Source organism: Plectropomus leopardus, chromosome 22, assembly GCF_026936395.1.
Source record: "Plectropomus leopardus strain MGB_pleo_1.0 chromosome 22, ASM2693639v1, whole genome shotgun sequence".
Taxonomy (NCBI): Eukaryota; Metazoa; Chordata; class Actinopteri; order Perciformes; family Serranidae; genus Plectropomus; species Plectropomus leopardus.
Genome location: NC_142197.1, coordinates 8,075,746 through 8,089,103, shown reverse-complemented (window position 1 = coordinate 8,089,103; position 13,358 = coordinate 8,075,746). Strand labels below are relative to the sequence as shown.

Below are 13,358 nucleotides of genomic sequence, written 5' to 3'. Positions count from 1 at the left end.
GCAACTAGCTTTAAGACTAATTTATGTCGTAGCAAGCTAACAAAACTGTTAGCATGTTAGCTATTAAAAGGTAAAGCAGCCTAAACAGTTCATTTCAAAACTAGCTAGCGCTGCATGCTACATCAATATAGAGCTTTAGCATTATAACACATACTAAAAGTGAGCGGTGACTTACAGAAAACTAATGTAGCTGTTTAAATGTCCTCCGTGAAAAGACAGGATCACACTCAGCTCCCTGCACGTGTTTACAAGACGGAGGAAAACGATGACGCAATGACGTGTCAGTCACGCTGAAGAACGTAACATGTGATTGGTTGGCGATCTCGAACCAGGAAGATCAACGGATCATGAATTGTAAACAACATGTAGAGAAGAGGATAGCGCACAAAGTGAACCTCTAAACAGATTTATTTGGACTTCAGGTATAAATAAGCTGCTAAAAGTAAAACATTATCTTTTGGTTAAGTAAAATAATTTGTGTTTTGTGGTTTAACTGGTGTTAAATTTGGCAGAGAGTCATGAGCCGATGTTCAACCAGTTTGGCAGCTCGCAGCTTCAGCTCAGTCTGCAGCCCGCAGCCCTCTTCTTCCTCTGTAGCTCAGATGTTAAGCATGTTGGACACTGCTGCGGAGCAAATGATGGTCCTCAAAGACTTCCAGGTAGCTTTTGACACGTGCGAGAGAGGACTGGAGAGCCTCGCTAACATGGGGCACGAGGACAACAGGTGAGAGTCCAAATGCCGCTTGTAGGGGAGACTGGGGACGGCTGCAACAATGTTAACAATTTTCTTAGTTACTTGGAAACTATTTGGACTACGCCAACCATTTTTTTATTAATTAAACTTTCATCTGTATGCTAACCACCCACACCATTTAAACATTATGACATATGACGCATTTTCACAATATTTATTTAAATTGAAGATGTTGCAACTGACCTCAACCCTGGGGACAGCTGCAACATCAGAATCAGACATAATTTATTGATCCCCGGGAGGACATTGTGGTTCATTACAGTCCCTCTGATACCATTATAGGGAATGGTCGCAAGTAGAAATAAGTACAAGCACAAGTATATAAAAATATAAAATAGAAATACTATGCTGAGTATGTAAAATGTGTAAAAAATATAAAGAATACAATAATAGACAATTAGCACTAGTATGTGAATATTTAAATAGTGTGTAAAGTGTAAAACAGTGCCTTACGCTACTATGCAATATATAAAACCAGTATGTAAGCAAAAATATAAAAAAACATTAATATGTGTGCAAAGCTACAATGGACAACAGAGATATACATTAGTAAGAATAACAATAAGAATATATACAATATGTGCAATCTGTGTCACATGTTAAATTTAGCCTTCACTCAAGAGTTTAAGGAATATTGCTCATTTGAATAATAGTGCAGAGGAACGCTGTGGTTGAAATATTGCAGTTTAGTTAATATGTTAAAAATACATTACATTACTAATTTACTTTTGCTTTTTGTCTCAATAAGTATGATGTGATGAAAAAATGGCATTGTTGTGCAGTAATTTTATAATAATATGTATGAGTGCATTAATATTATTTATTTATTTAGTAATATTTGTCAAATAATAGGTATTGAGTTTGTCTGTTGCTAACACTCTTGAAATACTGGGAAATGATGGGAAATAAATTCGTACTTTTATTTGATTTATTTAGTGTACAATCAACAATAGGGTCTTACTATTTACTAAATAACCATTACAATAAGGTTACATTAATATGAAATTTTGTGTGTTTTGTCTCCTCAGATGTGCAGAGCTTAAGGCTGGCTTCTGCATCTTAGGGATTCAAGCTCTGGCTGAGCTGAATCAGTGGCACGGTGTCCTCTCATGGGTCCTTCAGCAGTACGAGCACCAGGAGAAAATACCAGCTAAAATAATGCAGATGTGGTGAGCAGAGTGAAAATATTTAGTACAGTACATTAATTAATTAGCTGAACAGAAAATGAATTGACAACGATTTGGATAGTCACGTTAAAATTGTCTAAATCTCTTTGTTCTCTTAATTCTCTGGTTGTAGCTTCTTAACTGTGAGATTTTCTCTGTTATATATCATTTTAAAGTGAATATTTTTAGATTTTGAAAAAAATCCAAAGACAAAACAAATGATTTGAATACATCACCTTGGACTCAGGAAAATTGTGATTGGCCTTTTCATTATTTTTTAATGTGGCAGCAATACCAAAACAACCCTCAAAGAAGTTCGGGTTAAAACACACACAGAGGTAGCGCGACTTCATTCTCTATTCAGACCGCTGTCACTCCACTGCCTGATAACTTTACATCACAAATTGTGATTTCAATCAACAACAATTCAACAATTTCAATTGGACTGACTTTTGGCCAACAAGCTACAATATATGACCAAAAATAATTGGACAGTAGGGGTGTCCACTTACTTTTGGCCATATAGTGTAGCTTCCATGATTAAAGGTTGGGGTCAGGTAATTTCACATAAATGATCAAGCTACACGATGTGGCCAAAAGTCAGCGGACACTTTCACTGTCTGCAGACTTTGGCCATACACCGTAAAATAGTCTGTACATTTTTTAAAATTGATTTAATTACAAACGGTCAAAATATGAAAAATAGATGGCCATTATGATTTCCAACACCGCAAGATAGCCTCTTCATATTCTTTGATTTATATAAAAAATGATATTTAATGTAAAGAAGAACAGCAAATCTTCACGATTAATCTGAAATCAGATACTATTTGACATTTTTGCTTGACTAAAAGCTTATTTGTATTTTATACATCCTGAATATGTTTTTTTTTTCACGTTTTGGCAGCATACTTCTTTACTCTAAAGTTGGAGAGCCGGCAGCGATGCAGGAGGCAGCCAGAGTTTGGTTACACTGCCCGTCCAACTGCAGAGTCACGGGGTTTGGGACGGTGGCGGAGCTTTACCTGCTGCACGTCCTCGTGTCTTTGGGGCACAGAGACGAGGCTCTGGAGCTGATCCTCGGTGAGGTCGGAGGCGTTGCGTTCACAGAAGAGCAGAGGCAGACGGCGCTGGATGTTGTGGAAGAAAAAGAGCGAGAGAGTCGAGAAACAGCTCTAAGAAACAGCTCTGAGATCACTGCGCATCCCGTCTCGCCTCACGGTCTTACATTTTGTGAATGCTTTATAATGAGTCATTTAAAGCGAAATGATGAATGCAGATTTAATGATTGTGTCTGTGCTCTGCAGGATCTGTGATCTGTAAATGTGAAGCCATGCTCAAGTTTTTATACAGAAAACTGATGGGGACCGGTTCTGGCTCGTTCCCTCTCCGGAGAGTCTTTCTGGCCGCCGTCCTTCTCTACATGCTTTTTCTTCGAATGGATCCAGGTTTAGATTATTTGTTTTTTGTGGCTCAATTTCTCAGTTTCAAGTATAAAACGTGAGATTGGAATAATCTCCTTTTCTTCCTGTTCTTTCCCTGCAGCTCTCCCATCTTCATTCATGTGGATTTCCAAACTTCTTGAGCTGCTCAGACAGATGTGGCGTGCCATGTTTGCACCGTACTATCAGGCTCTCAGTCAGAGCAAAGAACTATAATATAATTAAATTAATTACTTTTTAGTTAGAACAAATAGTTTAAACATTTTCAGCAATATTTGCTGTTTTCTGAGTTAAAAATTAGACTTTTGATGCTGTCGAGATGCTCGTCAGACTATTAGAGACTGATGTCCTTCATTGTTTATCCTGAAACAACTCCTGCTTCATTATAATAATGACTTTATTAATGAGGAGAATGTCTTACTGAGCTTTAAATCCTTTTTACAGGAGTCAAGATAATAGCAGCATATACAGCATGTTAAAAAACATACAACTCGAGGTGGGACCAAGTCATTGTTTTGCAAATCCCAAGTCCTAAACTTTGAATTTCAAGTCTTGAACAAGTCATAATGCATTTTTTGTTTTTGACTTTTTAAAATTAATGCTAGCAAAAAAAAAATAATAATAATAGTAATAAAAATAATTTTTCCTAACTGGCGCTCAGTAACATAAAGTTCGTTCTTCGTGGTTCTCTCCTGTAAGTTGATCGGATGCTGTGTCGATTGGTTCTGACAAAGTGGATCTGGGAAATTAAATGTTGATTTGCTGGGGAAGAACAGTGTTAACCTTGGTTGATTCATGACATTATGTGTCAGACTTTAAAACACAATTTTTAATCTTTGGGTGGGAGATGAAGTTATCGAGTATTTTTTAAATCAAAGGCTTAAGTCCAAGTGAGGTCATGAGTTATTGGTGTTAAAGTCCAAGTTTTGCAAGTCTTTTTTTATTTTTATTTTGTTGAGTCAAAGTTATGAAAGACGCCTGCCTATAACACAGACTGATAATAAAATCATTAAGATATTGAATTATTATTAATGTGATTTTCATGACATAAATGAAAACATACAATCAATATGACAGTTTTTCTTTAATTTTCTCTCCGTTGAAAAAGACTTTGATTTATTGATTCGTCAGCTTCTTGTTTGTGACAAAAAAAATTGAACGGATAATTATGTGAGAAATACATTCAAACGCAGACATCTATATGTTTATGAGATTTCATGCATTTAGACCAATCGCAGCACGTTTGGGCATTTTTTACTCACCATACTAAATACAGTCTTTGGCATGAAGAGATGCAGCAAGTTCTACTAGCGACATAATACGAGACGACGGAAAAAGCCGAATGAAATGATCGTGAATTTACGTTTGTATCGCTTTAATAGTCTGTTAGTTTGCAGTCTGCGCATGGCATCGTTTAAGTTTCGATTTCCAGCAGAGTGACGAACCGAAAACTAAAAACGAAAGTAAACCTGAAGCTGTCGATGTTTACTGTGAGATGAGAGGAGAAGACTTAACTCTGAAATAAACGAAACTTAACCTCCTTTTTTAAGTGTTTCCGAAGTCCGGAGACATCAGTGTTTGTCTGCAGACCTTCAGGTGGGACGTGAAGTGTGAGATGATGTCTGCGTGGATCTACAGCCGTTTCTTGCCTCTGAGGGGCCACAGCTCCGGTAAGTACACCACATGCAGAATGACTGATGGAGATTTTTTTTTTGAGAAATATTATTTAAATGTTGCTAAAATGCGATTATACACACCATTGTTTTTACGGCTGTCGTTGTATTTGACTTTATTGTAGTGATTGCAATAGATTTGCTCCTGTAGTTCCAGTGTGTAGATAAAGTAGGTAAAATAATAATACATGTATTGCTTATTTATAAGCAACAAACACACCGAAAAGTGGTCCAAGAGTGTATTGCAGGGTTTTGTATTTTCTAAGTTTTGCTTGGGGTTGTTTCTAGAGGGAGTAAAAAGTTAAAGGGGAACTACACCAGAATTCATCCATGTTATAGATATGATCTAAGACAGTCAGTCCAAAAATATATGTAAACCTGAATAATTATCTCCCAAATCCAAAAACCAGAGTGCTAAAACTTAAACTTATGATGTCATTGAGTATAAAGTCTAGAGCTGTTACACCAAAGGTGGATTGAGAAAGATGTTACAGGAGAGTGACTGTTTACGGGAATTGCGTTGCTAAGCAACGGCTTGGGTGCACTTTTACTTCCTGTCAGTTTAAGTCATTTACAAACATAATATATATTTTTTCATTATTTATTGTATTATTTATGTTATTATGTTTTTCTTTATTGTATTATATTATATTATATTATATTATGTTATATATTATAACGATGTTATAGAAGTCAAAACTTATTTACTTTTTGAAGTTACTTTGGGAGTCGCTGAAAATCCTGTAGGCCTCTAACACAACATCTATAACTCTGTCCGTCCTGGACAGGGGATTCCTCCTTGGTTGCTTTTCCTGAGGTTTCTACCATTTTTTTCCTCCATTAAAGGTTTTTTTGGGGGCAAGTTTTTCCTTAGTCGATGTGAGGGTCTAAGGACAGAGGGATGTCATATGCTGCAATATCACTTTTTAATTTTAAACATTATTATTAGACTCTTTGTATTTTATTTTCACTTATTTGATGCTCTGTTGTATTCTTTTTGTGACTGTATTTTTGGAGCAATCTGGCACAAGAATTTCCTTTGGGTTTAATAAAGTTATTAAAGCCCTCTGAGGCAAATTCTGATTTTTGATAATGGGCTTCATAAATAAAATTTACTTGACTTGACACTGTAGATCAAGCAGACCCACACAGATTGGGTTCTTTGCCACTTGTTATAAAAATACGGTTGAATTACGATCTCTGCATGCTTCACCGCAGCCTGCAACAATGCATTTTTTTACACAACCATGTTGTGGTTTCATCAGTGAGTCTTCTACTTCAACTGCAGTTCACACAATTATTTTTCTCTTCACAACCAATAAATCCCTCATGTGAGCAGCAGTGACATAGAAAACAAAATATACTGATCCTGGATCTGTGTAAAAAAAACATCTGCTGTACGCTGGGCCTTAAATCAATAAACCTAACACGTCTTTCTTACTCCGTCTTCTGTAAAAGTGATTGGTTTGTTTATTTTAGTACAGTATGTAGGTGAGGTGGGTGTTCTGCATGGCTATATTTACCTTCAGGATAGAGACTTAACCATTATATTTTTATTTTATTTTCACACGTGAAAGCTTGCTGGCATACTGGGCCCCTGTGTGGGCTGTGGGTAACATGTTTGATTCACGTTTTCATGAACGGGATTATTTTGACGTCTCTGATGGTCTGTTACAGGAATGAGAGGCCTCCCCAACTACCACCTTTCCTGCTGTGTGAACACGTTACTGCAGACCCTCTCTGCTACCTGGGAAATAGGAGACCTACTCGACATGTAAGGACATGAAGTTGCATGTTTATCATGATCTTGACTTTAAAAAACTTACCTGTCTTACCTGTGTAATGGCAGCAACAGAAAGTGTGCAGATTAATGTTTGTGAATTGCACAAAGGTGGGAAGCAGCTGGTGTGAGAGAGGAAAGTCGTAACGTCCCGCTGCAGCTAAAGAGAGTTCTTGCAGCCATGAAGAGCGACCTCCCGCAGCCTGTTCCCCATCGTGACTTCCTCCACGCTTTGGATAGGAACTGCATTCGACGTAAAGATAAAAAAAATTTTTAAAAACGTACATATTGATGTGGTTTATCTCACAACTTCTCACAACGTGAATGTTTTGCAGTTAACGTGGAGCACGATGCTGACGAGGTGTTCCTCTCCATCCTCAACTTCATCCAGCAGCAGATGGATGACAAACCTCTGGTTCGTCTTTCATCGTGATTTTCTGTTAAATCTCTACCCGTAAGTGCATTATCCTTAATGCCTGGATTTGTTTTCTCCGTCAGGCTCTTCAAATCCAGAATTTGTTTAAGATTTCGGTGGAGAATCACCTGCGGTGCATGGAGTGTAACTCCGTCCAGACTCTGAAAAGCTACCTGCTCAGCCTGTCGCTGCACGTAAAGGAAGACCACGATTCTCTGGTAATTTTTGCTAGTTTTTAAGGAATATTCTGACTTTTTTGGAAATACCGACAATAGCTTTTTGCCCAGCATTAATACCATTTTAAATATGAAACTACAGCCAGTAGCCAGTTAGTTTATCTCAGTATAAAGACTGGAAACAGATAGCCAGTCTCTGTTTAAAAGAAGTGTAAGATTCACAATTTGTGGTTTTCAGGAGACGTCAAGACTCCACAAAGTCATAATAGTGATAATGGTAAATGGACTCACATTTGTATAGCACCTTTTTAGCTGCTTTTACACTACTTGTCACTTTCACCTGTTCACACACAATCACCTAAAGGAGCCGGGGATTTAACTGCCAACTTTCCCATTGGTGGAAAACCCGCTCTACCTCCTGAGCCAAGCTCATCATAGCAATCAGAGTGAACACAAGAGTATAGTGAGAGATAGAGGTGCTGATTGGTAGATAGGTGGACTTTTTGGATAGAGCCAGTTTAGCTGTTTCTCCTTTTCCAGTTTTTATGCTAAGCTAAGCTAACTGGCTCCCACTACAAACTGACCATTTTGAAGTAAGAGTGGTCTCAGTCTTTTCAACTTACTCTTGTTAAAAATGCAAACAAACATTTTCCAAACTGTGACTGTGAACCTTCCTGAAGTCGAACTTACAAGTTTTCTCCCCACAAACCTTTTCAGGAAGGCTGCATGACCTCCTTCTTTAAGCATCAGGAGCTGACGGGCATAAACTGCTGCTTTTGTGCTCACTGTGAAAAGAAGACCCCGTCTAAACAGGTGAGACTTGGTTTAAATGCTTCCCAGGGAGTATAAACTGACATAGTGACACATCTTTCTTTCCTCGTCAGGGTGTCAAGCTGCTCTCCCTGCCTCCGATCTTGTGCGTGCATCTGAAAAGGTTTCGGAATAGCCGCGGTTTCACCCGAAAGCTTGACTGCAGGGTTACGTTTCCAGAAACCTTTGACTTCTCTGAGACTCTTACGGATGCGTTCCCCTCAGACTTTGACCAGGTACTTGAAGAATATGATGATACACTAAACTCACACTGTATTTCTTGTCATCCACACGTTTGTTTGTTCTTCCAGAATGACTGCAGGTACACTTTGCATGCGGTGGTAGTGCACTCTGGATATGCATCTTGTGGGCATTACACTGCCTACGTTCGTGACAGGAGGAACCAGGCCTGGTATTACGCAGACGACAGCCACGTAGAAGAGGTACATCCAATCTGATAAAACAAATCTCACTTTAATGCAATTTATTTATGTCTTACACGTACAGAAAAAGCTTCTGTAGATCACTGTTTCAAGGCCTTTGAGACATTTTGCCAAAATTTGGGGAATCTTAAGTATAAGTTAAAAGTTTGTGAAATGTTTTGGATGAAATATCTGAAATTGTGTTGTGTGCTCCCTAAAACTATTAGGGAGAGGGAAATATAACTATTATTCTCCACTTGTTCAAGAGGGATTGTTTTTGTGTGTTGTATTTAGGGCTGCGTTATACTCAACAAAGATCATAACGCGTTTATTTTGACAGATGCTAGGATTGCAGTTGGTCATGATTTTAGTGGTAGTGATTATTTTTGCATTTCATTTTTACTGGAAAGTATATTAAATTGTAATGTTTCTTTTTACTAGGGTCTGTACCACACAAACATGTTCCCTTTCATCAAATATGATTTGTACGCCAGGACATCCCTGTAGTACTACAATACTTCATTCATTATGATATGTTGTGATAAATTTTACCTTTATTAAAAAAAATGTCCTGGGTTTTGGAAATTGCATTTGGCCATATTGCAGTTTTGATAATGTTTCCATTAATTGTGCAGCCGTAATTGTAGTTATGAAAATTTGTAATTAATTTTGGTCCCTGATTTGTTTTCCAAAATGCAGGCCTCCTGGGGAGACGTGCAGAGAACATTTGGAGGAAATTACAGGTAAATTGTTCAACATATTTTTTTAATGTCTAGTTCTTTTGATAACGATGCATGAGGGTTATGAGGTCTTCTGAAGGGAATAGTTTCACATTACGGGAATTGCACTTATTTGCTTTCTTAAAACTAACAACAAAACATTCAAATCTCTCAAGCTTTTGTTAAGATCTTATTTCAGGTATCTAAACAAAAATCCATTTTAAAAAAACCCATTAGCTTTAAGATGAGGGAACCGGGAGTGCTGAAAGCTTAAGTCATTTCCACGTTTTAGGGCAAATTCCCAAGCATCCTTTTAAGAATGATACATTTAATATAGTAACTGTATTTCCCAAAATGTCAAACTATTGCTTTAGTTTTAAGGAGGAAGATATCAAAATGCTCTGACATGAATCTCTAAACTTAATACAGAGAGCCATTCAGACTTTTATTTCCTCTCACATTACCATATCTGGTCATCTGCATCCATCCTTATCTATAAATCGTCTCTGGCCTTCAAAATATTTGAAATACAACCCATGCCTTCACCAAAAAGTAGCAAAACAACATGTGACTCCCATGTTTTCCTGCTTTAAACCACCCTCCAGTTGCTTTTCGTGTGTAGCATTTTTATTAATAACATTAAAAGCCTTATATACTTGACTCCCTCTGACATCATGCAGCTTTTTATCTTCCTACTTGCGGAAATTGTCTTAGATCTTTAGACAAAGCCTTATTGTTTGTTCCTCAGTGAAGATTAGAGACCAAAGGTGACTGTGTTTTTGCCATGAGGGCTTCCAAATTTTGGAACTCCTAAACAGAGGAAATCCATCCTGTCTTATGTGGTCTATCAATGGCTTTTTGACCCAACATTTTCACTTATTATTTCAGTTAATTGCACTGAAATTAGTTAGTCCTCTTATTCCTTGCGTGCACTAACTTGTAAAAGCATAACTCTGTTTTGTACATTTCTTTCTAAAATGTTATTATTATAATTATTTTTACAGAAACACAGCATACATGTTGATGTACAGAAGATGCTCCAAAGAGGAAGGACGACGGCCTGAACTTTCCGGCTGAGTGGACGGATGAAAATCAATTATACTGGAGTCATGGTGCAATAATCAATTAACATTAACATTAACATTTAATTATAGGAAATTTAAGGAATACATAATGGCATTACATTAATTATTGTGATTTTATTGTACTTGGTGAAAGGCATTGGTGAGTTATGAGACAGTGGGCCCCCTCTTTGTCTCTTTTTTGTGGGAGTTCTTTTTTCGTTTTGTGTCTTTTGGGGTATTTAGATGTTTTTTTGTGTCTTTATAGTTATTTTGTGTCTCCTTGTGTTTGTTTTGTATCTATTTGTAGTTGTTTAGGTCTCTCTGATTTGATTTTGTGCCTTATTGAGTCCTTATTGTGTCTCTTTAATGTAATTTGTCGGAGTTTTTTTTTGTTGTTTTTGTGCTGATTTGTAGTAATTTTGTGTCTCCTTGCTGTTATTTTGTGTCTCTTTGTTGTCATTTTGTGTGTCCTTGTGTTTGTTTTGTGCCTTTTTGTATTGGTTTCTGTGTCTTTAATTTTGTTTCTTATTGAGGTAATTTTGTGGTTTTTTTGGTCGTTTTTGTGTTGCTTTGTAGTCATTTTGTGTCTCCTTGTGGTTGTTTTGTGTGTCTTTGTAGGTCTATAGGTCTCTGTTAAATCTGTGTCCAATTGAGGTAATTTTTTGGCCATTTTGTGTTACTTTTCCAGTTTTGTCTCTCTTTATTGTGGTTTTGTGTCTCTGCAGCTATTTTGTCTCTTTGCTGTCATTTTGTTTGTCCTTTCAATTGTTTTGTGTCTTTGTTGTAGTCTTATGTCTCTAAGCAGTTTTGCCCATTTTTTTAAAGTCATTTAGTCAAAGGTTATATTTAATGAATTTTCTGATCTCGTACAGATTGCATAGACTAATTTCTTACAAACACCAGCAGGTGGCGGTAAAGACTCAACACACTGACAGGTTTTCCCACCCTCAGACCACACACACTGTGAACACTCTGAGGTAGATTGGGGGGGCTGGTTTGAAATGAATGCTTAGCTTAGATAGTCACTGTATAAGGGGAAAAATACCTGCTATGGAGTAATTTTCCTGACATTGACGTTTAATATATGACTCACACATAAAGAACAATGAAGTCATATTTTAAGCTCATTTGGGCTGCCAAAAACAACATTAAAATCTCGCTCAGCATCTCATTCTTAGTTTATGTGTTGCATTTTCTCACTACCTGCAGGCCTTTTTTCATGACATTACAAAAACCAATTAAGTTTGACACACCTTAATCTTTTTGTGCTTATTGATGCATCTGCAGACCTCCTACCAACCTGAGCGTTTAAGGTACTGAAACATGTCTGTTCTCTATAGAGGTTAGACGTTTCAGTTGCAGGCACTTTGCTTAAATGCCTGCTATAGGCTGTCAGCAGAGCCTCTAAAGTTCCCACTCGCTCCGCCAAGAGTCGGGGGACCGTGTGAAATGGTGCCTATGTGCTGCAGAGCTCTGACAGAATGGAACATGTCTGCACAGGGCCACAGGCAGCGGGCCCCATGCTTAGTCATCTCACTGCCATGCAGCACGGGCACAGCTTTCTGTATAGGGGGTATCTCCCTCCCACATTCACACCAAAGACCAGGGCTACATGTTTATATTGCGTGTCTAGATTTGACTCAGTGTGACCTATATGATGACCTGCTCCTCTGACTTGTATAAGTATGAAGCAGACATTGGGAACAGTCTTAATGATAAAGACTTTTGACACATACTGATATAAAATTTTTTACGTGAGCTAAAATGTTGAGATTTGTGGTATGTGGATGGATTTGAAAGTAATATAATGCTTTGTTATCTGCTAGCTTTGCAGGATGAGGTCAGATCATGCAGTTAAAGCTGCCATAAGCAATATTTCAAATCACTGTATAATTTGAAAAATGTTGCTTAAATAATTTCGCTGTTGCACACAAATTTCCAGAGTCGAGGTAAAATCAAGTTTTACCTCAGTTGGCGTGTGCTCCCGTGATCTCAGTCATTTCATACAAAGTATTCCTAAAACTCAGTCCAAGTCGTCTTAAATAGGTCTTTTTCTCATTATGAGCTTGCAATGGAATTTAATATTTTAAATATATTTATTTAAAGTTTTTAATCTTTGCTCCTACAAATACTGAGTTCAGTAACATGAACATCAACAACCAATAGCTATGCACTCTCCAACGACAAAACTCTCCAGCAACAAAAAGAAAGCAGCAAACCAAGTAGACAGTTAACATGGATGGCAGGAGTGAGAAACTGGTGGGAGTTTTGGATTGAATAAGAGTCAATATTTCATTCAGCATTTATTTGATTCACCAACCAGCACTCATCTTATTGAGAAATCGTAGTATTTAATATGGTTTGCCTCTCATTATATATGTACAATATGATAAAACAACACTCAGAAATGACCCATTGTGCAGGTTGAGCACTTTAACTTAAGATTCCTCAAGTCCATTTTTCATTGGCAAACTTTTTACATATTGGTATTTATACTTTTTTCCCTAAATGTTTCCTCCATTACTGCCGTATTATTATTATTATTATTATTATTATTATTATTATTATTAATGCATTAATGTCAACATGAAGCTAATTTACAAATGTTACATACTGCTGTGTATGTTAATCTTTATAGCACATTATATATTAATTGTTAATTCTCTACCTATGCAAAAGTAATATTAACCTAAGCTGTCAGGTACTTGCAGTGGAGTAAAAAGAACAATATTTATTTTTGAAGTATAAAGTGGAGTTACTTTCCACCACCTTAAAATACTCAGTGTTCATAAGAAGAAGAAAAAAATCACATGCATCACCATTATCCAATTATTGTGAACAAGTACTGAAACTTTAGAAGAAACATTAATGACAACAAGGAACTAATTAGGCTCTTTGCTAGGTTTTAATTAATAATTCATGTTGTAAAAACATGTG

The 13,358-nt window shown here is 37.0% G+C and overlaps 2 protein-coding genes across 3 annotated transcripts; both read left to right on the top strand.

The window, feature by feature from the left end:
- The first annotated feature begins 256 nt into the window (after window positions 1-256).
- Window positions 257-4,384, top strand: pex26 (peroxisomal biogenesis factor 26). The gene is made up of 6 exons (XM_042511166.2): window positions 257-422; window positions 513-724; window positions 1,783-1,923; window positions 2,828-3,141; window positions 3,228-3,368; window positions 3,466-4,384. The coding sequence occupies exons 2-6, from the start codon at window positions 519-521 to the stop codon at window positions 3,576-3,578; spliced, it is 915 nt and encodes a 304-aa protein (XP_042367100.2). The 5' UTR covers window positions 257-422; window positions 513-518; the 3' UTR covers window positions 3,579-4,384.
- Window positions 4,385-4,531: 147 nt separating this feature from the next.
- Window positions 4,532-11,592, top strand: usp18 (ubiquitin specific peptidase 18). 2 transcript variants are annotated; one of them, XM_042511573.2, is made up of 10 exons: window positions 4,532-5,032; window positions 6,713-6,809; window positions 6,927-7,069; window positions 7,151-7,230; window positions 7,314-7,448; window positions 8,124-8,219; window positions 8,291-8,452; window positions 8,528-8,659; window positions 9,338-9,381; window positions 10,362-11,592. In XM_042511573.2, the coding sequence occupies exons 1-10, from the start codon at window positions 4,978-4,980 to the stop codon at window positions 10,432-10,434; spliced, it is 1,017 nt and encodes a 338-aa protein (XP_042367507.2). In that variant the 5' UTR covers window positions 4,532-4,977; the 3' UTR covers window positions 10,435-11,592. The 2 variants fall into 2 exon arrangements, with proteins under 2 accessions (XP_042367507.2, XP_087928813.1); XM_088072687.1 differs by having other exon boundaries at window positions 8,291-8,659.
- The last annotated feature ends 1,766 nt before the right edge of the window (window positions 11,593-13,358 follow it).